The 26,875-nt window shown below is 43.3% G+C and overlaps 1 protein-coding gene across 10 annotated transcripts in view; it reads right to left on the reverse strand.

Moving 5' to 3' along the window:
- Window positions 1-2,126: 2,126 nt before the first annotated feature.
- Window positions 2,127-26,875, reverse strand: part of ICA1 (islet cell autoantigen 1) — a 144,292-nt gene continuing 119,543 nt past the window's right edge. For 8 of the 10 annotated variants that reach the window (XM_055307568.1, XM_055307566.1, XM_055307570.1 and 5 more), the window contains 5 exons: window positions 25,015-25,077; window positions 24,870-24,902; window positions 15,230-15,499; window positions 5,156-5,245; window positions 2,127-2,981 (listed from right to left, as the gene is read on the reverse strand). In XM_055307568.1, the coding sequence (XP_055163543.1) occupies window positions 2,860-2,981; window positions 5,156-5,245; window positions 15,230-15,499; window positions 24,870-24,902; window positions 25,015-25,077 (578 nt within the window). In that variant the 3' untranslated portion in view covers window positions 2,127-2,859. The remainder of the gene's footprint in view (window positions 2,982-5,155; window positions 5,246-15,229; window positions 15,500-24,869; window positions 24,903-25,014; window positions 25,078-26,875) is intronic. The other 2 variants (XM_055307572.1, XM_055307573.1) reach the window with 2 other exon arrangements.

Genomic DNA, 26,875 nt, shown 5'->3' on the forward strand with positions numbered 1-26,875 from the left:
AAGCTGACGGATGCTTTTCTCACTCTCACACAACTCAAAAATCAACCTGACATTTCTAAAATTACATTTTGAAGGCAATGAATCTATAAAGTGCACCAAAGCCCATGCCAGCTGGGAGAAAAAGAAAGGAGGAAAGAGAAATGGTTCTGGCTCCCTCTCTTAAATTTGAATATTCTTTATATATTGGCTGGGGCAGCGGGAGAAGGGAACGGAGACTTGCAGACCACCTAAAACAGCAGGAAAGTTTTCAAGGAGCAGGTGCTCTGAATTTCCCCGAGGGTTCCAGCGCAATTGTACCCGCTCGAGACAAGGGATGAAAATGAGTAGCAAGACTGGGCGTGAAGGGGGTGGGGCACCTTTGTCTTCTTCCTGCCAGAGACAGTCCTTCTACAGACAGCTGGGGGGGGGGTGAGGTGGGCCCCCAAGGAAGCCCCCTGGCTGGGCAGCACACAGACCGCTTAAAAAAGAATAAGCCAGCAGCTGCTTCTCCTTAAACTAGAGAGGTGGCCGAGGGGGCTTTGTGCTAGCCAGGATCAAAACACGCCTATCAAGAGGGATCAAGAGCCTGGCCAAGTGGATTGCAGATGGGAATGGGAATCGAAATTTTTTTCAACAAAAAATGTAAAGAAAATTCAGGGAGAAAATGCCTTCATGTGCAGTACTTTACTTTTACTTGTAGCAAAGCCTGTTCAACTACCACAATCCTCCACTCCTTCTTCACCCGCAGATCAACTTTAAAATGCAACCTGTTAGTATTTAAAGTGATCCATTCAACAGAGAAGAACCCCACGCCCCTCTGCTCCCCGCCCCCCACTGCAGCCAAGCTAGCGCCCTGTGCCTCTAGCCTGGATAGAGCAAGTCCACTCCTGCTTCGCTGCTTCGTCTCCTTCCTGCGGCTGCTGTGGACTCCAGGGCTGTTAGCAAATGTGACCCAGGATGCAACGAGGAGTCCTTAATCCTCATTTCACACAGGGCAGCTTCATTCAGCAATCATTGATCCCAGTGTTTGCAAGGGGACCCCAGGGGGATTATTACTAGGGAGATACAGAAGATTTGGGGCAATCGGGACCCTGTTCTCTGGGGTTGCAATGCCTAGTGGGGGAGGCAGGTAGGCCTCACAGGCCAGGGAGAGCACCAAGCATGTGCTAATCATGACAGAGAAGGGCAGGAAGGAGAGATCAGGGGTGGTTCCCTGAAGGAAAACTGCAGGCTATAGTTAAAGGAGGTGGGATGTGAGGTGCTCCTGAGGGGCGAGTCGGGCTGCGATGGCACCTGAGGGTAAGGAGAGGGGGGCATCCCGGGTAGACTGTGCAGCAAATGCATAGGCCAAGGATTGAGAAGGAGGGTTTAAGGATCCCACACGCTCTCCTGTGTATCTGTGGGAGGGTGAGGGGGTGGGGACCCAGGGCAGCATCCTGATATCCTCAAAGACCATGAGTGCAAGGCTGAGGAGTCATTAAATGAGACTCTTACAAACAGACTCCAAGGACAGTTCGGGCTGGCCAGGAAGTGAGCAGAGCTACACCAGCCACGTAACACACACAGTCCCAGCTCCAACTTGCCTTCAGGTGTCATCCTGCACGAAGGAGAATGAGAATGCCTTCCAGTCCCCCAATGCTGACTTGCAGAGGACGGTGGCTACTGCTGGTCCAGGTCCTTCCATGGAAGCACACCAGAGAGAGCAGAGAAGCCGCAGCCCTCTGTTGGGGAAAGAGGCCACAGGAGACCCTTTCAAGGCTGGAGACTGAGGCTGCAAGAGTACAGCAGAGACCTCACTGGCCCAGCTGGGCATGTGGGACCAATTCTTGCTAATCATTAACCCTACACCCACAGGGCCACAGGTGGCACAGGGATGGGAGGAGAGGCAGCAGCCCTGGGGGTCCATGCTGGTGGAGTGTCTGAACTGCTAACATGCCCACACACAAAACTTGCTCCCACCTCTGCCCGAGCCACCAAAGTCCATACCCTCCTCCCTTGTTCTGTATGTGGGCGATGCATGGGATCATGTCAATAGCTTCACACAGGTGAGACTAGTCCTTGTCATCTTCCTCCCTCTCCAGCCCCCACACCCATGGCACCTCCCCACTGAATCCCCACAACAGACTCTATTAACTTGCCTTTGCATGTCAAATGTCTCTGCCATTTAATTAAAAAAAAAACAAAAACAAAAACAAGAACAGTTAATATCACAAGGGACTCCAGAAATACATGCTTTTGAATTCCAGCCATGAAGACAAAAGGAGACACTGGCATCTGCAGCTACGGCTGCTTTCCGTAGAAAGGTTCGTGCAATGGAGACCAGCCCAGCTCCCCTGGCGATGTGAGAACACACAGCCCACTGGGCGATAGCTAGGGAAGAGTCTCTCTGGTTGGCTGGAGCTTCACCCAGAGCTCATTGGAAGGTGGCTCAGCAGGAAGGGAGGGTTTTCCTGCAGCCCCCTGCCCTCCTTAAGGGCGACAGAGGCAGGGGGTACATGAGGAGGCATTTAAGCCTTGTTAGCCTCCCGCTGCCTCTGAGGCCACAGGACTCCTTATTAAACCTAACACAGAATAGGTTTATGATTTGAACTTGGATCTCACAGTATCCCAGTGACACATCAGTAGCCACGATGTGGATGTTGGCAGGAGAGCAGCCAGCTAAAAACTGCTGTATTGTTAGATCCACATAGAGAATACACTCAAAACCTTTATACCAAATAAGAGTAAATAATTATACCAATATAAACAGGGCCTTTGACCCTTTCATTTTATTAAAATGGCACGTAATTAAAACAGCATACTGATCACTTCATACATCTGCGTGCCCCCAGGTGTGTGGCTGAGGAGCGGCACGTGGGCTCCCTCCGTGAGGCTGCAGATTCATGCATTGAGCAATTCATGTTCTTTATCGGTTTTCCCAACAGCGTCAGGATTTGATAATGGGTCGAGGTCAGCAAAGAGGCTAAACCAGGCAGTCAGATCCGAGGCAGCCTTGGCAGGCTCTGGGGAGAGAAGAGGACATGTGAATGCAGGCCCCTTCCAAAGGCCCACCTCTGCCAAACTGCATGTAGGTGGGTCCAGGCTCCTCCCGAAAAGGGAGGATGCTGCTCAATCAGACAAATACCAGTACACTCTGTCCCTAAATCTAGCTAGGGAATTCCATGTCTCCCTGTTGGTTGGCCAAAGAACATTTCTAAACCATGGCCTAAAACTCCATGAAGAACTTGCAGTGTTAACCTTCACCTGTAAACTCACCTACCAAGCTGACTAAAACTGCAGACCGTGCTGCTTAAACACAAGCAGGAAATAGCATTGTGATTTCAGAAATCAGACTGAATGGCTGAGGAAGCAAGGTATGTTCCAGTGTCCACTGGAACACTTTACAAATCTGCTGGGTCAAGGGAAATACCGTGACCACTCTTCAAGCTTCAAAGCAACAGGCAGAGAGGAGGCTAGGCACCTAGGCCTGGCTGCATCTCTTTTCTCAGGGTCACTGCCTTCTTCCATCCTCTCCTGTCAGAGGGAGGAGGCCTCTTAAGGTCTCCTCCTCCTCCTGGGCTCTAAATCACCCCCACGCCCCACCTCCACTTCACCCTCACTGGATACTCCCTTCAGCTGCTCTTTCACTGAACCACCTGCTCTAACTTTCCAAATGCCACAATTATAGAACCAAATTATTTTCCAGATGAGAATATTTTCAAAAGAGTGCCTGATGCAAGTGATTTCTACATAAGCTGGGTGCTCTTCTCTACATAAATCATTCCACATGAGGATCGAAGTTCATTGGCTCAGATGACCCAGATTTCTTTCCCTTTCCCAACAGGTGGGAATATCAAAAGCATGAAGAAAATGTCTGACAGGTTATCCTTCTCACTGAGAGGAGCGAGGAATGTGCTTGCCATCTGGCTTAAAGAGTCTTGGGAAATGTTGGGGGGAACAAGCTAAGAGGTTATGCCAAAGTAATGGGAGAGTGGTGATGGGATTATCCCACTCAACAGGGTCTTTGGGTTTTTGATGAAAATGGCACCGAAATGGTAAGATAGTGTGCCAATCATAGTATACTTCTGATTCCCATCTTTTTTTTTTCTCATAATCTCTCATAGATTTATCATGAGATAATCAGTGCATCTACTATAGAGATGACTGCAAGCAAGGCTAGTTGGTAACATGCAAGTTATTACCATTTAACATTAACTGAATTCCACGTGCAATTAGCCTACAGAATACTCAGCTCTGTCTGATATGATAAACTGAGACTTGAGAGCTCTCAATGTAATTTGGTTGGGTAGTGGAGTGGGAACAACTTTTTAAAAAGGGAGTAACTCATCTTTAGTCATGTAGGAGGCCATACAGGAAACTAAGGGGCAAGATTCATTTATAGAGGATGAGTCTATCTGTAGTCTAGATAGGGAATATCAACACATCTTAAAGATCTCTCCAGCAAAAATATGCTGCACCTACTTCCCCTTCCTACTAACCTCCCAAAGGTCTAGGGCAGCCCTCAACAAGTAGCTCTGGCCTTGCTGGGAGGAGTCAGGTGACTGTACTTTTGGGGCAGCCCTCACATTCCCTAGACCTCCACTGCTGGAGTTTGGGAAACCAGGTACAACTGCACAATACCTATAAGAACATCATGGGGATGCTTTGGGATAATAAAGACACTTCCTGTTACTTCCTGCGGTCAACATGGGGAAAATGGGTGATGATCAAAGGAAGAGAGAGGCAGCTGCAATACAGAGATCTTTAGTGGAACACATGTTCTTTTTGGGAGCCTCACTCAGAAAGGAACAGTCCCACGAGCTTGAAGGGCCCTCCTCTGACTAAGGAAAGTCTGCTCTTTCAGAGGAGCACTAATTAAATGCCTTGTTTGGCCATGGCAATAGTATTTTCAATTAAAGACACAAACCTCGGTGGCCTTTCCTACCTGTGTAGCACCCAGTCACAGTTTTTGACTCCTCCTCATTTGGTTTGATAAGGGGAATTATGAGTTAGGATATTATGTCAGAAAAAAAGCCAGAATGTAATTCATAGGATCATACAAAACCCTCCACCCCTGTAGCCCCTGATTCGCACCCTCGGTGCTCAAATAGAAATTAGTAAAGAAAGACGGAAAATAGTGTTAGGCCAGTTGAAAGGAAGGCAACTGTCATTTCCAGGGAATAAAACACTGTATTACCTTTCATTGCAGGGCTGTTGTCATTTGGACTGCTTGCCTGTGGTGCTGGCCATGGAGTAGGAGGAGGATTGACATTGCTCTCTGAGCAGCCTAATGTTCAAAACCAGAGGTGGTTAGGTCTAGGGAAGGGCTGGCACACCGCCCCACCAGCTGCTGGGCGCACACACGGTCTCACCCGCAGTGGCCTCCAAAGAAAGGGGAAGGGTGGTGCGACAAGGACAAGGCCCTTGTGCCATGTTCCTTGTACCTGGGATGGGCTTTAGGGGACAAGAGATAGGTATAATCGTGTCCAATTTGTAAGTATGGAAAATCGGGGAAAAGATTGGATTTTGAAAAAAAAATCTGTGAAATTGCTAAGGTTAGAACATTTTTTTTTCTTTTAGCTCTATGCCCATTTTTCTTCTCAAGTAATATTATTTCATGGTCACAGCAGAGATTATCCATAGCATTCCAAGGAAATCAAGTGCCTTGCTTTTCTGTCATAAATGGAGAAAGCTTTAAAAAGTGAACACCAGTAAATGTAGCAATATAACTAATTAACCACAGGTCTTCTCTACTTCACTATGATCCAACCCGCTTATTTGCTATACAGCCAATTTAAAGTGAGAAGTTTAGATAATACACATCAATAAATGATAGTCTAGTCCAACTATATGAGGGTAAAGAACACCCCCTTAACTTGACGCTGTATCTTACAATGCACTCCGTTTGCCTTATCCAAAATTCTGTAATGTCCCTGTGCTCTGCCCACCCACATAGGCAAAATAATGCCTATGTGGCGTTCGGCGGTCCTGCTTTGGGGGAAGCAAACCTAGTTTCCCAGAGCATTCACGATGTATGTTAGATGTTTTGGCATGGCTTACATTTAATTTAGGATTTTATCAAATAATTCTTTGCATGTCTGCTTTAAGTCTGGTCTGTGAGTCCTGTCTTCTCAGTGATAGAAGAAATTGCTTCCTCAATGTGCTCCAAAATACCTGAGGCAGATAGGAAGGTATTGTAGACTACGTCCATTCTTGATTCTATGAAACACAGACCATCAGATGATCCACTACTGTTAGGTCCACCATTATTAAAACTGTATCTTTTTACTGGGATGCTCTGCTGTTTTCTTCAGAAAAGGTTTTGTCTCTGATAAGATCCTCCTGAGACAATATATTTGAATGGCACAGTTCAGCTGGGCAGTGAAACCAATTTCTGGAGCAAGTTACACATAACCAAGTCACAGAGTATATGCCACAAAAATGGCAGGATTTAATGCTGTTCATTTCCCCTGTCATTATTCTAAGATGCCCAACAGGAAACTTAATTAGCAAATCTTAACTATATTTATTAGTTTGCATTTTTGTGTCACCTCCTAGAGTTGTGAGCCTCCTGAAGTCAGAGATCACGTATTATTCATCTTTACATCCTTTAGTGCACTGTCTGGCACATAATGGCTGTTAAATTAGGATAGACTCTTGGAGAATGTTCTTAAACCATGAGAAGTACACTTATGAGGCATTATTTTAAGAGATGGCAAAACAATGCTTGGCATGAGAGATGCTATAATATTCACTGGCTGAATTATTTCATTTTCAGCAAGTGGCACACAAACTTCTCCATGTAGACTAACGAATGACAACTGAAACAGTGGCCTGTGATCTACCTATTGGATCTAAAACAATGCAAACATAGAGAAGGCTTTTAAAAGTATTACTACTTATTTGAACGACATTTGAATATGTAGTTTACATAATTCATAAACAACAAAAGCACCAGATTTTGAAGGAGCTTTCTGGGATAATGGAAATGTTCTAACACAGGACTACAGTGATTATTGCACAATATAAATTTACTAGAAATCCTTGAATCATTCTTTTACAGTGGGTAATTTTTATGGTATGTAAATTATAGTTCAAAAAAGTATAAAACTGACCAGTATTTGGTGTAATCTAGGATAACATAACCTTCCTAGTACCTAGATAGCTGGGCCCTGAGCATTACTTTTAAGCACAAATCACATAAAAGAGTGGGAAATGTGGAAAGTTAGAGTTGTGATCCACAGTATGCCAAATCAAGCTGAAAGAGATAGAATGCAACTGAGTAAATTTTGCCCTTTTCCCTACCACCCTGTCCCCAACACCAAACATAGTCAAAACCCACCTGTGCTTGGCAGAGCCCACGGAACCTTTCCACCAACTCCTATAAGCCTGGCTTCAATCTCTTAGAGTAGTGGTTCTTAAAGTAGGATGCCCATTCCAGCAACATGGGCACCACCTGACAGCTGGCTAGAAATGCAAGTTCCCAGGGCCAACCCTGACCCAGTGGAATCAGAATCCCTAGCAGGAGAGCCCAAGAAACTGTTTTCACAATCCCCCAGTGACTGTTATGTAAGTGCAAGTTTGAGAAGCACTGTCATGGGTGGTCTCTAAGGAAGCTGCAAGGGTCACCATATCCTTCAGGATCAGGTCATCTTGGCTGAGGCCAGAGCCAGCCAGCCAAAGACAGCCCTCCTAAGAAACAGAGGGGTCTGTCTCAAAACCCCACCTCCTCAGGTCCTGCTGTTTTAAGCTCTTCAGTCCATCCCATCAAGCTCTCTGAGTTCAAGGAGGCCTACACTTCCAGAAAGAACCTGAACTGACTCAGAGCAAAGCCAAATGAGAGGTATGAAAGTCAGCCCCTCCCTGATCTCTGTATGCTATTTGATACAGTGGGAACTCAGTGAGATAATTCTTCCCATTTCAAAAATATGCACAACATTCATTTTTTAAAATGGTTGCACAGAACATTCAAAAAGCAAGGCAGGTTCAAAGCATTGTATTTTTCAGAGCATAAAATGGAACACATTCCTAAAGGAGGCAGAAATAAATCTACATGTCAAAATGGAGCTCCCCTCACTTTACGTAATGGGCATGTTCCCGAAAAGTTATAAATAAATAACATGTCTGTGTATCAAGCCATATTTTAAAAGTACCAGAAATACAAATCATATTTCAAGCCTATCACTTCAAGGATTATAATGGCATAGTCCTTTATACAGACAATAAATGTCTTCTAATCAAATTCATTTGTAACTATGGATTATTTAATATTGCTCGTCTAAACACTCATAGATTTAGAATCTATGGATTTGAGGGCTTCTCTGCAGCAGAGGACATGAAGAAGGATGAGTCTGAAGACATCCATTCTTTGAGGATTAATATGATGGGGACAGCATACCTCAGAATTTTCGCAAAGACACAGGGTGTCATTATTCCTTTGCCCCTAGTGTGGAGCAGAAACAAGAGCCAGTTTGCCAAGTCACATTGTTGTCTCAGAACAGCTATTAAGTGTAAGTCTAACAATCGACTATATGTGCATGAGGGGAGAAAATGGTATGGCTGGGACTTCAGCTAAGAGAAAAAGAAAAGAAAACACTAAGCTCAGCTGCAATGTCACTCTCACTCATATCACTTTGGGAATTATTTAGGGGAGGGGTGCAACTAGAATAATTATGGATGGAATGCCAAGCCAGATTTCAAATGTCTTGGCTTCTGTCAAGAAAAAATGCTATTTAAAGAGAACTAACTCTAGCTAATATTCCTGTAATTGCCATCAACTGTTCTCTAGTTGGTGTTCGTTGGCTGAGGCGTTTTTAACATGAAGGTGTGGCTAGAAAGATGTCTCCCTATCTTAGAGTAATTGTGTCAGGAGAGGGTGGTGAAGGGTGGGGGCCACAGAGCAAGCGCTGAGAGTTCTGGGAACAAAATGAAGATCCTAGCTCATAGATCCTTTGATATGTCAACTGTGCTACCCATTTGCAGGAAACACATATAAAATTTTATTGGAGCAATCCTGCCCCCTTTACTTACATAAGGGAAAATATAAATCAGCCAGAAATAACACTGGCCAGCCAGAGCAGCAAGCGAAGCCAAAAAAACACCATCCAGAGGAGCACTTTACCGTGAATGTAATTTCACTAGCTGGGAGAGCAAAAGCTCAGGCTGGGTTGATGATCACAGCCTGGGGGGCACTGGGGTGGGGTTGGCAGTGAAGGGGAAAGTGGGAACACCACAGTCATGGTAGCCAAGTACCACCCTGTCATCCACATTTCCTCTTCTGAGCTCCAGTTTCCATATCTGCAAAGGGTGGATAAAAATTCCTGCCTCATTAGGTTGCTGTCTGAATAAAATGGATTCTTGTAGGTGAAACCAGGGAGCACAAAAGCTAGAGAGCACGCACCAATAAAATGAAGCTGAATCTGAATTTTATTTAGTACAGCTCAGCGACATGAGGAACAATCCTAGAGATTAGTTTCGGATTGCTTTCTTTTAATCTAGTGATTCAATGTCTGTTGTTCCTTCCCCTCCCTTCTTGTTATTCATCCATCTGTCCATCCGTCTGTCCGTCCATCCATCCATCCATCCATCCATCCATCCATCCATCCATCCATCCATCTATCCTTTTTCTGAACATCTGTTGTATTCCAGGCGCTCAGCTATGTTCTGGAAATATAATAGTGAGCAACACAAACACGGGCCCTGCCCATGACAACCAAAAGCAAGAGAATTACACCAATCTTACAATGATGTGAGAGGAAAGGAATGAGTAAGCTATAAAGGGAATGGAGGCAGAAACACCTAACCCTGACTGCTGGAGGGGATGGGAGGAGGGAGTCAAGGAAGGCTCTCTGGATGAAATTACATTGAAACTACACTGAAGGGTGAGAACTTAACCAGGGAAAACAAGCATCATGGGTGTGAGATGGGTGATGTGCTCTAAGGAGGAGAGAGAGCATGTTTGAGGCTCATTCAAGTTCGATATGGCTGGAGTCCAGCTTACTTGACATAATACATAGGTCCTCAGAAAAACAAGGTGATTAAGTCATGGTAAGTAAAGGTGTGGGAAGAATAGGCAGCAATGAGACTGGGGTAGGTCCTAAAGGGCCTTGTAAGGCAGCCTAAGGAGTTTGTTTAGAACTTTTGCAAATGGTAGATATAAACCTGCAACAACTTGGCAAGTCATAAGGGCTATCTGGGATTTCCTGATTTCCTCATCTATAAAATGAAGGTGGAGTAGATGGTCATCAAGGCTCCTTCTATCGATTAAGGGAGGCACTTAAATTCTGCATATATCCAAGACCAGCAGACGTTCCTCAATCAGCTGCTTCTTTAATGGAACAAAAATTCCACGCGTTCATGCCGTGAGCACCTATTCCGTGTTCAAACTCTAACTGCACCCCATAGTCTTCTCCTTCTCATCATTTGAGTCCCAGATATGCCAGTTATCTGGAGCCAGGTTAAGCCAGGAACGGCAAGGGGGTGAACTCAGATTAAGGAAAGGTGAATTGGAGATAATGCAAAGCTTGACATTACATTAGCCTTAAATAGAAACCAACCCAGATGGTAACAGCACCTAGGCATGGCATAAAACAAAAGAATATCCAGAAGGAACACAGAACTGCATGTTTGTGAGAATGTAGAACAAGACTCCTAACTTAGGTTTGCAGAATCCTAAATTAAAAGATGTCCTGGTGCATGTATTTTGAGCAGATGGTAGTCTTTTCAGTATCAGCGTCTATTCTATGTCTAAATTAAATGTTGGGTATTGGTGGAGAATGGAGAAGAATGGCAAATGAGGCTTATCAGCCTCACCTTGTCTCAACCTTGGGAAACTCCTCTGGCCAGCTCTTTTTCTACTCGCTTTAGGAGGCCTCAGAAAGGTACATACAGTTTTCTCATCATTGTACGACACACAGGAAACCCCAGCCCCTATCATGCTGGTAACTTCAGAAACTCTCAGAAATCCTACATAAAATCAACTCCTTTTTTAAATGTTCAGCCCAACTTTATCCTAAATGTAGGACGCTTCATTTTGCTCTCCTAGAGCTTGAAGTTGGGGTGGGGAGAAGGAGGCAAATATAATTGTTATCTTACTAAATCTCCCTCCCTCTCTATTCTCCCAGAGCACAGGGGAACAGAGTGGGGAGAGAGGACAAAGAAAGGAGGGAGGGTGGCAGAGGAAAATGGGGAGGTGGAGAGAGGAGGAGAAGGAGAAGTGAGGAGGGGAGCGGGGCAGGGAAGTGCAGTCTGTGGAAGAGCCGAGGTTGCTGCAGCTGGAGCCCAGACCCTTCCCCTCAGTTCTCTTGACACCAACATCTTGAGGATGCAGCCCCACCTGGACCTCACAGAGAACTGGAACAATGGTGGTGAGAATGAGCAGGAATGCCCTACAGGGAAGATGTGGGTGGCTGCTAGCACAGGCAAAGATTCTACAAACAATCTTGATTTCAAATATTCTATTCTGGAATATCATCCAATTTTTGTGGTCGACGGGGTCCCTGCCTCCCAACCAGTGCATTCCTTCTCCATGGCAACCATTTGTTCTTGGTCTGTGTGTGTGTCCAGGACACCCAGGGCCAGGCTAATCATGACGAGTCCTGCTCCCCGAGGAGCATCCAAGGAGAGACCTGAAGGAACCCACTGAGAAATCACATTTGCCATTGGAGACTTGGTACAGAGAGGCAACCGAACAGAATGGTGAAAGGCACAGACTTCAGGGTCACATGGCTCAGGTTCACCATCTGTCTGCCTCCCACCACATGTCTGATCTCAGGCAAATTACTTCATTACTTTGTTTCTCAGTTTCCCAGGGCCCTAAAAAGGAAATGATGATAGTACCTCCCTGGCAAGGGTGTGGTGAGGATTAGGTAAGTTAACTCTCTGCCACTGCTGGTTTCTCTAAACCAACATGTCAGTGAGCCTTTCTGTTCCATGTTGTGTGTGATTACTTATTTGTTTCAGTTGGTTATTTAATTTGATTTTTGAGATGATCTGGATGATGGGGGAAGCAATTTCAATACGAAGTGTCTGAAGTTTAATAGTTACTTAGATGCTTTTACATGTATATAGATGGACTTTTCTAGACCATGGGTGTCTTAAAAAAAAAAATCGAGAGCCAGTAATCCTCTTCTCCTTTTTAGGGGGAGGTGGGGAAAGTTTTGACAAAAGCATAGGATGTGGTTGTAACAGGATTACATGATCAGTCACCGAAGCAGGGTGCCTGTTCTTTATTTGTACCACATCTGTTTTGAAGGTTCCCTGAATCAGGGCAGCATCAGAACCAGAATTGTGGGAGCACCTGCTGGGAATCCGTACATGTGGTAGAAGATAAGTGGGCTTCCTCTTTCAAACACTTAGGTCTCATTTTTCTTTCCTGTCATTTTTGTTTTCCATAGACATTCAGTTTGTGTCTGCTGGCATGCAAAGGAAACAGGGTAACTCGGAGGTTAGAAAACAACTCCTTTAGCTCTGGTCTTCATAGAACACCAGCAGAGAAAAGGAAACTTTTAGCAGGCAGGATGATCCTTTTAAATGATAAATCAGATCATGCCCACTGTTGGTCTAAGACACTGTGACGGTTCCCATTTTTTCTTGGGCCAAATTAAAGGCCCAGGTTTGGGGCAGTCTGGGTGGCTCAATGGTTTAGCGCCGCCTTCAGCCCAGGGCGTGATCCTGGAGACCCGGGATCGAGTCCCTCATCACGCTCCCTGCATGGAGCCTGCTTCTCCCTCTGCCTGTGTCTCTGCTTCTCTCTCTCTCTCTCTCTCTCACGAATAAATACATAAAATCTTTAAAATAAATAAATAAAGGCCCAGGTTCTTCCAAAGGCCAGGAGGCCATGTATGGCCAAGCCTCTGCCTCCCTGCCTCACTCCACCCACAGAGCTCTTCCTGCAGACCCTCGACCACACAGGCATGTCCTGCCTTAGGCACTGGCACATGGCCTCTGTCCCTATCTCACGTGGCCCATTCTGCCACCTCCTGCAAGTCTGCTCAACTTTCATCTTCTCATAAGAATCCTATTTAGTTCTACAGCCTGACCTGCCTTGCCATCCACCCAACACTTTCTATCCCTTAGTTCTATTTTGCCTTTTCTCTATAATACCAAGCACTTTTTTAACCTACTCTGATTTTTCTTTATTATGTTTATTGTTCATTACCTCCTCTTCATCAGAATGTGAGTTATATTCTCAGATGAATCCCCAATGCCTGGCACCCAGAAGGACCCAATAAATCTCTGTTGAATCAGTGAGAAACTTGGTAAGGAGCTAGTAGGGTGGCAACCTTAAGTGAGATTTTTGTTGCTTGAGAAATAAATGGCTTCCCTTGGTAGTCCCTCTCTACCCATACAGGAATACCTCTTTCTACAATAAGCTTACATTTCTCACTGTCAGAACACCTCCCCCCTAGACCCAAGAGTACTCCAGTGCTGGAGCACTTGGATTTGGGACAAAGCTAAAGTGCGAAGTCCATGGCCACTGCTCTTGTCATAACTGTCAGGCATAGTTGCGAGGCCATGGGCCCTGAGCTGAGATCTCACACTGCCTGCTCAGGAAGAGGGCGTGGAGCTCTGACTTCCCAGCTGTCAGTGAGGGCCACTCACAAGTGAATGACACTCAGCCAGTCCAGTTAAGTGGGAGTACTGCCATCACCATTCCTGTGGGCAGCAAGGGCCCTAGTATCTTTATAGCTGGGGGCCGGAATGGGATTCATCCTGTAGCACACTGGAGAGTCTCCAGCAGCCCCAAGATCTAAATAGTGGATCCTGGCTATGGCCTTCCAACTCTCCCACGGCTTGTCAGCACCTCCACCGCAGGTGGGTGGGGGTGAAACTCAAGTCACTGGCAGCATTGCTCATCTGGAGCTCCAGTGAAAGAGATGGCGAAACCCAGAGGTGAGGCTCAGGGTAAAGTATTTTTGGATTCCATTTATCCCTCTTATCTCTAACTCCATTCCTGAAAATAAATGACATGGATACAAAATAGGACTCACAGAAAACAATAAAAGGAATGATGAATTTCATTTAAAAAAAAAAAAAAGAGGGAAGACTTTTTTTTGGTTTTGCCCACCAACTTTTGCTCTGTCCGTGATCTCATCTCCAAAGACCTGAGGTTTTTTTTTTTTTAATAGCTCATAATTACTTAATCATTCCAGCTCTGCTGTTTGTTCTCAGCTTTAAGTACCAGATAAACACTTATTAAGGAGATAGCCTAAATTCATGGAAAAACCAAAACAATTTGAGAATTTCTTAATAGTGATTCCCATCTTACAATTAAAATAACATGAAAGAAGGAAAAAGGTGTTGAAATAGTAGAAAATAGTTTCCTTCCCAAGGTCTGTTTAGAAAATTAGACTTAAAAATTTCCATTTCAATCTGAGTTTTAGTTTTACACTCTCAACCAATGTGCTCCCCATGCCAGTAGTTCTCAACCAGCGTGCCTTGCACCCTGACCAATGTTGCTGGCCACAGATCAGAGTGGAAACTATATTTCTGCTGTGGCCAAGATGCTGGTGGGCCCCGTGTTTCAGACCCAACAGGAATGGCTGAGCTGAGAGCATCCTCAGGGTAGGGGTAGGCCAGGAAGGAGAGACAGCAGGAAGCAAGGGAAAATTCAATGTGAATTAAGAAGTTAAGAAGCCCAGTGTGATGTCACTTGGCACTTAAAAAGATGGTATGTCTATAGAAATGTGGAGAACCATCCAGGCAGGAATGGCCAAGCCAACAGGGCCCATGACTATGAAGACAATCTGATTCTCTAAAGTATGCCATGCAAAAGTCTAAAAATCAGAGCAAACATAAGCTACCTCTCTAACCTTTTACTAAAAGCAAATGTGAACATGAGGAGAAAATTATGAGAAGAGATTGTAAACCCTGCAACATCTTAAAGCTGGACTATGATTCTGAGATTTTAGCTAAAAAGTCACTGAATATAAAAGAAAAATACAAAGATAAAAAAACAGCAACAAAAAAGACATTAGATATAAAATAAAAACATTTTTTTAAAAAAAGACAAAGAAGGAAGGAAGAAAGAGGCTTTTGAATTAAAAATAAAGAATGAACAGGGATGCCTGAGTAGCTCAGCGGTTGAATGTCTGTCTTTGGCTCAGGGCATGATCCCAGGGTTCTGGGATCGAGCCCTGCATCGGGTTCTCCCTCTGCCTATGTCTCTGCCTCTCTTTCTGTCTCTCATGAATAAATTTTAAAAATCTTAAAAAAAAAAAAATGAATGAACAAACAAAAAATCCCCTATTGCAATCCCCTTGGTACATACCTTGTAGTGAGGCCTGTAAGTCTTTCATGTTTTGGTCTAAAAGCTGTGAAGGAAGGAATCCTGAGCCTGCCTGGGGCCTGGGGTCTGGCTCTCCTGGGGCCACAGTGGGCACTGGCTCCTTCAGTCGGCCGTCTCCAAACACAGCAGCCCATTCCTTGCTGAACTCACCCTCGTCCAGGGAGGAAGCATTGAAGATCTCACTCAACAGCAGCAGGTCATCTTTGTCAGCACCTTCAGGTTCTGAGGTCCCTGCCATTGGGCCCAGGCAAGCTGATCAAAGTAAGAAAGCACAAAACACATCACCACCCAGGTCCCAAGCCCTTGGGAGTGAATGCAGTGGGGGCTGGGATGGGACGGACTGGGTGATAGCTAGATTTAAGAAAAAGCTTATCAACTTTAAATTATTCTCATTATAGCCTATCTTAAGAAATTTCAGAGTTTAATTTCTAGTCCCATCGTCCCTCATCTGCGTTCCTCCAAAGCAAATTCCATTTCTGAGCATCATTAGAATTTTACTGAAACAGTAAAATTCTAGGGTTTTGTTTTTTCTTAATATATCCACCAAAACTCTAGGGTTTTGTTTTTTTCTTAATATAAAAACAAATTTACCACCAAAACATTTCTCAGACAGGAAACAAAGGCAGGATTGAAGACAATGTGGGATATTTTGGTTCCTTGTTTTTATAGCTTCCTGAATCTTCTCACACAAGCCCTAAATCCACAGCCAACACACCATGTGGGAGCTTGCACCATCATCCAGGATGGGGAGAGGACCCTTGCCACACACTGGGCCAAAGTGGAAGATGGTAGGACATCCAACGACTGGCCAAGGAAAGCCTCTTGCTTCCTTTCTCTTTTGCTGCAACCAACTGCAACCCAACCCCAAGTCCTTGCCAAAGCAAAGGAAAGGTGGGTCTGGTTTGCCTGAGGGCAGCAGTGAAAGAATGACAAGAAAACAGGGCAAATAACTGAACCACCCAGAGAAGGCCAGAGGCACTGTCCAGGAGGATTGGAACGTACAGAAGACCAGAGGGGAAGTTCCGAGACTATTCTTAACTTGTTGTGTGACTATAGCCAGACCCTTAGCTCTTCTGGGCCTCTGTTTTTACACGTGTAACTATTAATAACAGCCACCTCAAAACACTGTTAGAAGACCAAAAGAAATACACCTTTAAATCTCATTGCTTATCCACAAGAAGAAGTCCATTCTTACAATACGGACACTGACAAATACTGAACAGGGAATATAAGTAGAACAGGGACATCACTAACCAGAAAAACTGTAAGACTTTTCACTGGGTTTTCTACATATTTTGAACACCAAGGACTGCTGGTCCTATTAACTGTGGTTTTGGGGTGGTATCTAATGGCCACATGGAAACTGCATACATGGCCGTAAGTTATGAAGAGAAGGAATAATCATGATTTATATTTTCTCTGAGCTATACTGCAATTCTGATACTGTCATCTTAAGTGAGATTAACAGGTTTTCCTCAACTATGTGAGATAATTAGTTAAGTGAAGGCTTTTTTTTTTTTTGGTAAACAAATCAAGCTTATCTGTTGGCTTTACTAGATTTATTTTCAACCACACTTTATATAATGGTGTTCTGATTGAGAGGAATTTTTGATGTGTGGGGCAGACTGGCTACACATCCAGGAAGGGAGGAGTCCAGTCACTCCCATATCACTATGGTTTAAAAAGAGCAGCAAAATTCACTTCAATTGGATAACTATCTCGTTTAAGTATTCTTATTGTCTGTGTGATCGCAGAAACATGCACTGAGATGTATCCTGTCAGGTGGGGTGGTGAGAAGACAAGGGAAATGGCATTTTAGTAAACAGGCTTGTAAGATAGTTATGCAGGAGGGGGGTGGGCAGCCTGGATCCACCTTGGCCTGTGTGAGGTAGAAGGCCAGGTAGGTAGGTAGGCCATATATATCAGTGCAGGCAGGAAGCTTGGCTGTGTCCCTCAACACACGGCTGGCTGTGCACCCTCCTTTCTTCCCTCTCTCAGTCTCTCCTGGCGTCACTCCCTTTGCACACATTAACTTCACAAGTCTTTGTACTTTCTACTTTAGTTGGGACTAGAACACCCAAACTTTTTCTCGTGGTTTACTTTCTGGCCTGACTGAAACCAGATGATTGCTGAACCAAACCTGTTTTTTTGGAACCAGTTCAAATCAAAGACTAGACTCTAGAGGAAGGGATGACTTTTGACGAGCACTGGAAATTACGTGTTCTTCCCGAAGTCACTTTACAGCCTTCTGCTAAGTCAAACCCTGAGGGAGGCTTCCTGCATTCATTGAAATATCAATCCAGGGACAATTGTGATTAATATGAGCAACAATAACTAATAAACTTTGAGCCTTTCAAAAACAACCAGAAACCGCAAAAGCTCTATCTTTGTTTTTACTGTTTAGGTTTGTGTGCAAGGCTATTGAATGGACTTCTGTAGGTTTTGTTAATTTAGCATCCCATTCCTCCTCCTCTTCAGTTTTCCCTTTTGGGAAATACCTTCTCCACAGGATCCTGGTGAGAAATCATGTAGGGTGCCTCCTCACCCCTCATCGAGGCTGACCAGAGTCCTTCATTTCTCAGGCCATGGAGACTGGCTCTGGGGTGGGCACATGCCAGAGGCTTCCCTGAGTTTGGTATATAAAAGGGGGAGGGAGGAGGCCTCTCTTTCAAATTCCAAATTCTAAAGATGCAGTTTTGAGGCTCCCAGGGATGACGGGGCCAAACAGAGCGTGAAGCAGCACCAAAAGTTGCAAAGAGGGACGTCTGGGTGGCCCAGCAAGGGACACCTGGGTGGCTCAGTGGTTGAGCTTCTGCCTTTGGCTCAGGCATGATCCTGGGGTCTGGGACTGAGTCCTGCATGGGGTTCCCCACAGGGAGCCTGCTTCTCCCTCTGGCTATGTCTCTCTGTCTGTCTCTCATGAATAAATAAATAAATAAATCTTAAAAAAAAAAAAAAAAAGAGCTGGAAAGAGAACTCTGACAACACTGTCTAAACCCTGGATCCAACCTCGCTCAAAGCCAATCCATCACTGTATGTCCCCAGTTACATGGACTAATTCCCAATATGATCTTTTCTTCTTAATTTAATTTTATTTTTTTCTTCTTAATTTTAAAGCTAAGCTACTTAGTGAAGGGTTTCTATTACTTCTAACTAAAAGATTCCCTACTAATATTGTATTCTGTCAAACTCAACTTTACTGACAGCAATGAGAAAAGGACCTTTGGTGATGATGATATAGTCTAGAGCTCATTCCGAATAGAGACTTAGTCAGTGACCTATCACTGAATTTGACCTCTTAGGGTCCTGGTTATTGAACTGTTAAAGTGGGCTGCATAGGGGACATTTTCTGTAAGAGAACTTATTACTTCACTGGAAGCAGTGAAGCTGGCACTGACTTGAACCAGAAGACCGGGAAACCCAATTATTGCCCTCATAATTATGATGCTTGAAATTATTATACATAACTTGTGAGAAAAACTTAATTACAAGTAGAAAAGGACAGGTTTAGTTCTGTAACCAGACATGTCAAGACTTGAAAAACAACACTAGTCTGTTGGCTCTTAAGAATCAAGCTAACATCTTTTCTGGAAATAATTCAACTCAACTATGAGAAAATGGAGATATGCACACAGAGAATAAGCTCTTTGAGAGCAGCCCTGGTAAGGGCTGCTCAAGTGGAATCAGGCCTTCTACCCAGGTAGCCAAACAAGTATTGCTCCTGGGTTATGGTACCCTATATGCTTCTGTCTGCAAGAGTGAACCAAGACTCTGATCTCTCAGGTGCCAAGCCCACAGATACCACTACAGGCCCCCTTCGTGCTCTTGTAGGCTCCTGCGTCTCCATGCTCACTCTTACATCCAGATGTGACTCTAACAATAGAGGTTAAAAGATGCAAACACCAGTTCTCACCTTTCGGTCTTCAGTTCTATGACCCAGACCCTTCACACATTCCTTCCTTCTTTTTGACATCAGCCCATGGTACATTCTCCCCTTCTGCTGGGAGACTGCTCCGCCCCCACTGAAATTCAGCTCCAGCATCTCTAGTCTTTCTCCCTCTCTCCAAGGCTTCCTGCCTTGATCTCAAAAGATGTGTGCATATCCCAACAACAGCCAATCTTGTAATTCCTGTCTCTCCATCCCACCCCCCAACGGTGCTGCTCTGGTTTCTTCTCCCTTCCACAGTCACATATTTTGTCAACCACTCTTGTTCCAGCTGCCTGTCCTCAAGTTCCTGCCCACACTGAAATGGGTCTTCTGAAGGTTATCAGTAAGATCCTCATGGCTAATTCCAATCCCCCTTTCTCTGACCTCAATCCCTGTGACACTTTGCCCTGTTGCCCACTCTGGAAATGCTGTCATCTGTTGGGGGGTCTCCATGAGATGGCTCTTTTGAATATCCTTCCATCTCCTTAGCAGTACTGTCCCTGCTGCCCCTTCCTAGTCTAGTTACCATAAAATTTCCTCTGAAGCCATATCTCCCTTTCCTACATTATCTACAGAACATCTTATCTATTCTCATGGTTCCAATCTCACCTGGGAAGATTCTCAAATCTCCATCTCCAAATCCATGTTTTCTTGAACTCTGATGACAAACTCCTGACTTGAGGGTTCTCTGGGTTTTTCTCATCAGCAAGCCTGCTGGCACTCCATAAAAGGCACCCTCTCGCTGTATACCTTTGCTCAGTTCAGCTGTGAGATTATGACCCTCTTACTCGAAAACCTTCAGGGGCTCCCTCTGATGCCTGAGGAAAACAACACTCCTTACAGTGGTATTCAGGACCTCTGCAGTCCAGCTCTACTGCAGCCCTCCTAGCAACTCCTTCGGGGAGGCCTATGGCTCGGCAAAACTCCTCCACATTTGCCACTTCTCAATTGTGCTTTCCTGCCTTCCTGTCTGGGAACCTGCTGTTTTCTCCCAGTGAGATGCCTAGAGAGAAGAATCATACTTAACTGAAAGGGATCTTAGAGATTATCCCCTGTAACTCACTTCACATATGAGGAAAAAGACACCCAGGCTAGATGACCCACCCAAGGTCATATAATTTATTAGTTATAAATTATCTGGCTGGGGACCCTGGCTCATAAGTCAATGTTTTCTCAGTGCAGTATACTGCCTTTACCTCAGAGCCTGATAAGATGTCATATATAAATGAATATTCAAGCTTTTTGTAAAGTTTTGAGGGTTTCTAAGGTTAGATGGCTCCATTGGCAGCCAAGCAAAGCTCCTGGCTGCAGGCAGTATGGCAGAATGGATGAGAGGGAGACCCACTCAGCATGTTTGCCTTACACTGCACAAGGGCTCATAAATAAAAATCCTATGCTCCTGGGAAAATATTCCCCAGGAAAACTGATTCTGAGCCAATGTGCTCTGATTCTGACCCAGTGAGTTTTCAGAGTGAAAACTGACATACAGAGGAAGCTCTCTTGGGTTGAGACAGAGGGCGGGTGACAGAAAGTAAATGTGGGAAACTGGTGACAGCCCACTCAGGTTATATTTTTGAAATCATACTGAGTTTCATGACCTCAGCATGAATTTGGAACCCAGAAGATGGAAACAGCTACAGAGACCAAAAATGAGAGCACAGAAAAACAACGAGATAAATGTCACATAAGTTACCTTCATCTGTGTGTGAAACAGGAAGGCTCTGTTTCTCTGGTTTTCTCCCTGGTCCCCACTCTCAGCATTATGACTAATGTAAAGGCTGCACACTTGCAGTACACATGAAAAACCCCAACAACCAACACAGTCCTCACATCACCCAACAGAGAGTATGGGGGAGAAAGACGGGGTGGGAAACCACCGTACAAAAATGTCTAACGAGCAAAGTATTCTTCCTTATAAAAGGCTCTGGTAACAAATTGTACTTGTTTGGAATCCAAGAATACTACTTCTGAAAACTCCCTTTTAGTGAAAAAAGACAGCTAATAATAATAATAACAGATGGGGGAAAATCCATCTCCACCCACTCTCTGGGATACACACACACACACACCCCAAAAAAGAAAACAAAAACCCCAACAGTGCTAGACCTTGAGTAGGCATTCAAAAAATATTTCTTGATGATCCCCAGCTCTGGTCTTCCATTTTAGCATTAGATCCTAATATGTGATCTAACTGAAAGACTTGACATCTGAGGCAGGAGTAAATCTCTACAGAACACTACTGACTACATGGTGATCCAGTAAGAACAGTGGAGTGTTTGGTTTTAAAAGTGCACCATTATTTTATGAAAGGGCCAAAGCCAGCATTTCATCCTAGGATGCTGAGGGAGACAGGGCAAAGGGAAAGTTGATGAGAAAAGATTATGAGCTTGTTTTTGCCACACTTCATGTGAGGAAGCAAATCAGATCCCTAGTTAGCTCTTCTATGGAGAACAGCAAAAGATAGTTCTGAACATCTTGGGAGAAACCAGGCCTGGGGACATAAACCTGTGTTATTGCTAAGGGCTAGAGACTGCACCCAGACCTAAGTGAGCTACTGAATGAGCTTCTGTGTTGTTCTGACAGTTGGCCAGAATTTAGAATCACAAGTTTAAAAGTAGTAACCAAGGAAATGACAGAAGCCAAAATATTTTAACTGTAATGTGTACAATTAAAATTCTTAAAAACTTCAGTTAATCTTGTCCTAGAGAAGGATGTTTTGGATAAATCCAAGTAATCAGATTTAGGTGGGCTAAATTCATCTAACTTTGTTCAGTTACCTTTCTGCTAGATATTTTTCTCAGCCCAACTTTGAGGAACACAAAAACTTCTACATGTTACACCTAACTCATAAATTGAGGTTGGGATTATCACATGGGGTCACAAGGTGACTTCAGGGCCACTTTCAAGTTATTGTAAAATGTCACTCAGTTTCTTTTTTACTTAAAAATTTTTATAAACTGGCCAAATATTGTATTGGTTTTCTATTTATATTATCTATTTAGTAGGAGAAAATACATTTCATTATGACACTGAATCAGAGTGATTTTCTGGGCCATGGTTCCTGGAGAATTACCTCCTTGTTATTGTCACAAGCAATCTGCTTTTTGATAACATGGTGCCACAGCTTGGCCATTACTTGTCTAACAGAATTCCCACTGGGAGTGAACTGGCCCCCCTAAGCAGCAGGGTGCTAGAGCTTATAGCCCCCAAGTCTTATAAAGGCAGCCATCCCTGGATTAAGCTCTTTTTATTTCTTGATTGTTTAATGTCTTGCCTATTATAATCAGCATTTTAATTCAGGATTTGGGCCTGCTGGCAGTTTTCTGAAGGGTACACATTTTGAAGTCAACTAATTATCGTGTGCTCTTTTCTTCAGTCACCACAAGTTCTGTGCGCCGACAGAGTATTTCTATACTTCTGGTCATGTTAATCTTTAAGCTGATTCTGCCCTAGGGGTTGCCAATGCAGAAGAGTCAGATAGTGACAAAGTATGGCTTGTGTCTCAAGAAGGGCTTTATGGGTTGACAGTGATAAAGGGAAAGGAGAGATTAGGTGACATGGCATTTAACTGAGACAATGTGTATATCAACTTTTCTGCCTGAAAACAAGTCCACATTTTGGAGAATACATTCACCTCTCTATTGTTAGAATTACGTGAGTGCTCAAGAAAAGGGTATGAACCTCTATTCCACGAAACAAAGACTGTTAACTATAAACCAATGAGATACACAAGCTGTTTTCAATAAGTGGAAAGGTATCAATCTTATTCCAGTGTATCCATGGCACATGCTATGGAGGAAGCTTATGAAAGCAAGCCTGTATCACAGACAGTTGCGTTTCTGATTTAATTCTGCAAAGAAATGCATGGTTACTGGGTTAGTTTTTGTTGTACTATATTACTACCCAAGTTGAAAAAGTCAAAATCCAAAAGCAAGAACCCTTTTTTGGTAAGAAGGGGAAAACATAAGAATATAGACTCATATTTGTGTGTATGTAAATAAATGCCAGGAGGATAGAATGGGGATGGGAATATTGGAATAGAGAGGAGTGGGGAGCAGAAATGGGAGTCAGAGTTTTCTGCTGCCTACATTTGTATTATCATTATCATGTACCAATGTGAATATATCTATTCAAAAATTATGTTTATTAAAATAATGAAATTAAATAGGAGATAATAAAAGCAAAGAACAAAATACATAAACAAGAGGTGGGCAACAGGAGAAATAACAATCTTCCTATCAAAACAAGCTGAAACATATGTATAAAGAAACTGTTAAGTGTGAAGATTTGCTAAAACTAGGTGGTGGGCCCCTACTGCGTGTTATATTATTGTCTGTAGCCCACCTCTGCAAGACTGAAATATTTCCCCCTCCAAAAAAAAATGTGTAAGAAAAATCTTTTATTTCATTAAAGTAATCTATCCTTATGCCAAAGTGGAAACTTTTTATGAAAATGGAGACCATGTAGTGGCTGTCTGTTTTAACTCTTTGCTTTTTACTTTTGTAACCTGATGTGATTTCAATATTTACAAATAGTAGTCATTCTGATAAAAAGACAGGGATATTCATGAGATATTGCACAGTGTATTGCCTGGAATAAGAAATTTGTAAGGAAATCAGGTTTCTTTCTTCAAGTTTATACTCCTAAGCCCTCGAAACCTAATGCAGGAGTTCTATTCCCTTTCCAATTTTGAAAAAAACTTTAACCAATGCTTTCTGTTTCCCAGAATTTCTTCCTCTCACACTCTGGGGTCAAACTGAGTAGAGAAAATTGTCTACCCTAGTTAACTGGAGCCTTCAGGATGATCTTGCTCCATTTCCATCCAGTCCTGTGAGAAACCTGTAAAACCAGGGCGGACAGTGTGCCAGCCATCTAGGACAAAGGGTGCCCTAGAGTTTGTCTCAGAATCTCAGGGGTACTTTGGATTTATGATAAATCATCAGAAGCAAACCCTTGGTAGGATGGAAACCAAGGGCTCTACCAGGCTGAACACATTCCATTTCCTGGGTTCACTTAAGACTATACCTGTCTCATCCCGCTCCAAGCCCCTGGATTCTCTCTTGGGGGATTATTTATGAAATGATTTCTGTTGAACTTGGGTGGGGGCCTACTCACGCAAACTCTTCTTCTGTTTAACTGAGGTTCACTGGAGATGCAGCACAGTCTACCACTAGGACAACATTTCTAGTGTCACTTTTTCAACTACTTCCCATCTGAGAGAGAGGGCACGAGAGACCCTCTATATACATGGTCTCCGATTCTGACAACAACCCAGCAAGACTGCTGCAGTTAGTTCCATTTTACAAATGAGAGCAACTGAAGCTGAAGGAGTTCAAGCATTAAGCAAATTACCTAAGGCCATACAGAGTTTATAGTAGAACTGATACTCAAGTCCAGGTCTGTTTCTGAAAGCCATGTTTTTTCTACTATAGCATATCACTTTTGATGTAATAACTTTTAGCTTTAGTGTAAAGTTTGACCATTATGTAATTAAATTAAGGATGACAATTCCATATATACTAATTTGTGCTTGGGCATATTTAAAGTCATTTATAAAGACAAATGACAGTCACCTATTGGGAATGCAAAGCTTGGGAATGCAAAGCTATTCAAAAGATAAACATTGTATCTTCCTGCACATAAAAACAGTATTAAAAATTAAATTATAACCCCAAAGAAATGTATAAATCTTACCACCTTCCTCAGGTTTCATGTCTAATAGTTCATCTATAGGTCCATTTGAGGAGGGAAAAGAAAACAAAATTATGAGTCAGTTTCACTGTGTAAGGAGTTTGTCAAATTTATTAAAAATTAAGTCATTTTCCTTAATCTAGATTACCTGAGCATGCATTATGTGTAGAGCTTTTGTCTAAGGCAGATAAAACGCTTTTTCCATCTTCAGCTGTAAAAATAATACATGCATTTGGTTATCACAAATTCAGAATGGTGCATGTGTTCAGATTTTATTGCAGCGTAAGGTAAACACATAGTTCATCATGCAGAAGCAGGGGCCCTGAGATTACATTCTCCTCAAGCTGTTGGCTCTCAATGAATTCTAAGTTAACACCTCAAATCTTGGCTTTGTTTGGTAGTAAACCATGAGACAGTGACCTTAAAATTCTCTTTTCAAGCACAAACATGTGGCTTAAGTGATTGACTACTGATGGTACTATGAACCTTAGCCATTTGGGGCCTGGCTAAAATAAAAAAGGCAGATTACCAAGTGAAAGAAGTCAGTCTGTAAATGCTACATGCAACATAATTCCCACTATACAGAATTTTGGAAAAGGCAAAACTATGGAGATTGGAAAAAGATTAGTCGTTGCCAAGTGTTTGGGGGATGGGAAAGATGAACAAGGAGTAGTCACAGGGGAGTTGGACAGTGAAGCTATTCTATATAATACTCTAAAGGCGAATGCATGTCTTTATACATTTATCAAAACCTATAAAATGTACAACACCAAGAGTGAACTCTAATGTAAACCATGAGTGATAATGATGTGTCAGTCAGTATTGGTTCATTGACTATAACAAATGTACTACCCTGGTAGGGGATGCTGATAATGCACATGTGGGACAGGGGGTATATGGAAATCTTTGTCTCTGCCCAATTTTCTGCAAACTAAAAACTGCTCTAAATAACAAAGTGTGTGTCTGTGTATATGTGCGTATACAACACAATACAACAGCCTTAAAACTTGGTTTGCTCAGGACACCTGGGTCGGTTAAGCACCTGTCTTTGACTTAGGTCATGATCTTGGGGTCCTAGGATCTATCCCTGTGTTGGGCTCCCTGTCCAGCATGGAGCCTGCTTCTCCCTCTCCCTCAGACCCTTCCTTTGCTCATGCTCGTGCTCTCTTTCTATCTCACTCTCTTAAATAAAAACAAAACAAAAACCCTTGGGTTTGCTCTTGTGTACATTAGACTTTCTGCAGGTCACAAAAGAAAAGACAGATGATATTTCATTATGGTGGATTCTATTTTATGTATATATAATACAAAGTGATCAACATTTATAATCTCAAAATATTATGCAAATACCACAAAGAGGTAAACACACCACACAAAGAAAGAAAATTGGATTCTTCTGTATTATATTGTATAAATACATGACTTCTATTGATATGTAACTTGAAAACAAGTATAATAAACTAGAATTTATATTTTCCCTCAGAACTATAATATTTCTAGATTCCCACAACATAATTCATGCTGTCGACACCCCAAAGATACTAAGGCTGGAGGTGTGGAGCAACACCCTCAGAGAGCTCTTATGTGGCCACCAACATCAGGCTGCCTGCTTCTCTGTCTTCTTCTGCCACTTGCTCCCTCTCTCATACTCTAGAACATTCTCATACTCTAGAACTTCTGACCTTCTCCTGGTCCTCCATGGCTTATAGTCTTTGCTCAGGCTGTTTCTTTTACTTTGATACCTCTTGCAACAGCACATGACTTAGCTAGGTCTGTGATTCCCCTTAAACAGGTGAGCTATCCCTATTGTACATGCCCAGAACTGTTGCAGCTCTTACCAAAGTTGGAGTTGCCCAATTACATGTGCAAATTATTAGATTACCACCTGATTCCCCTTTTGACTGTGAGCCCCATCATGGGAAGGGTCTCAATATGTCTGGTGTATTACTGTGTGCCCAGAGCCTAGTGTTGTGCCTGCCACACAGGCAGCACTCAATAAATATCTGTTG

This window comes from Nyctereutes procyonoides, unplaced genomic scaffold (assembly GCF_905146905.1).
Source record: "Nyctereutes procyonoides isolate TBG_1078 unplaced genomic scaffold, NYPRO_anot_genome, whole genome shotgun sequence".
Classification (NCBI taxonomy): domain Eukaryota; kingdom Metazoa; phylum Chordata; class Mammalia; order Carnivora; family Canidae; genus Nyctereutes; species Nyctereutes procyonoides.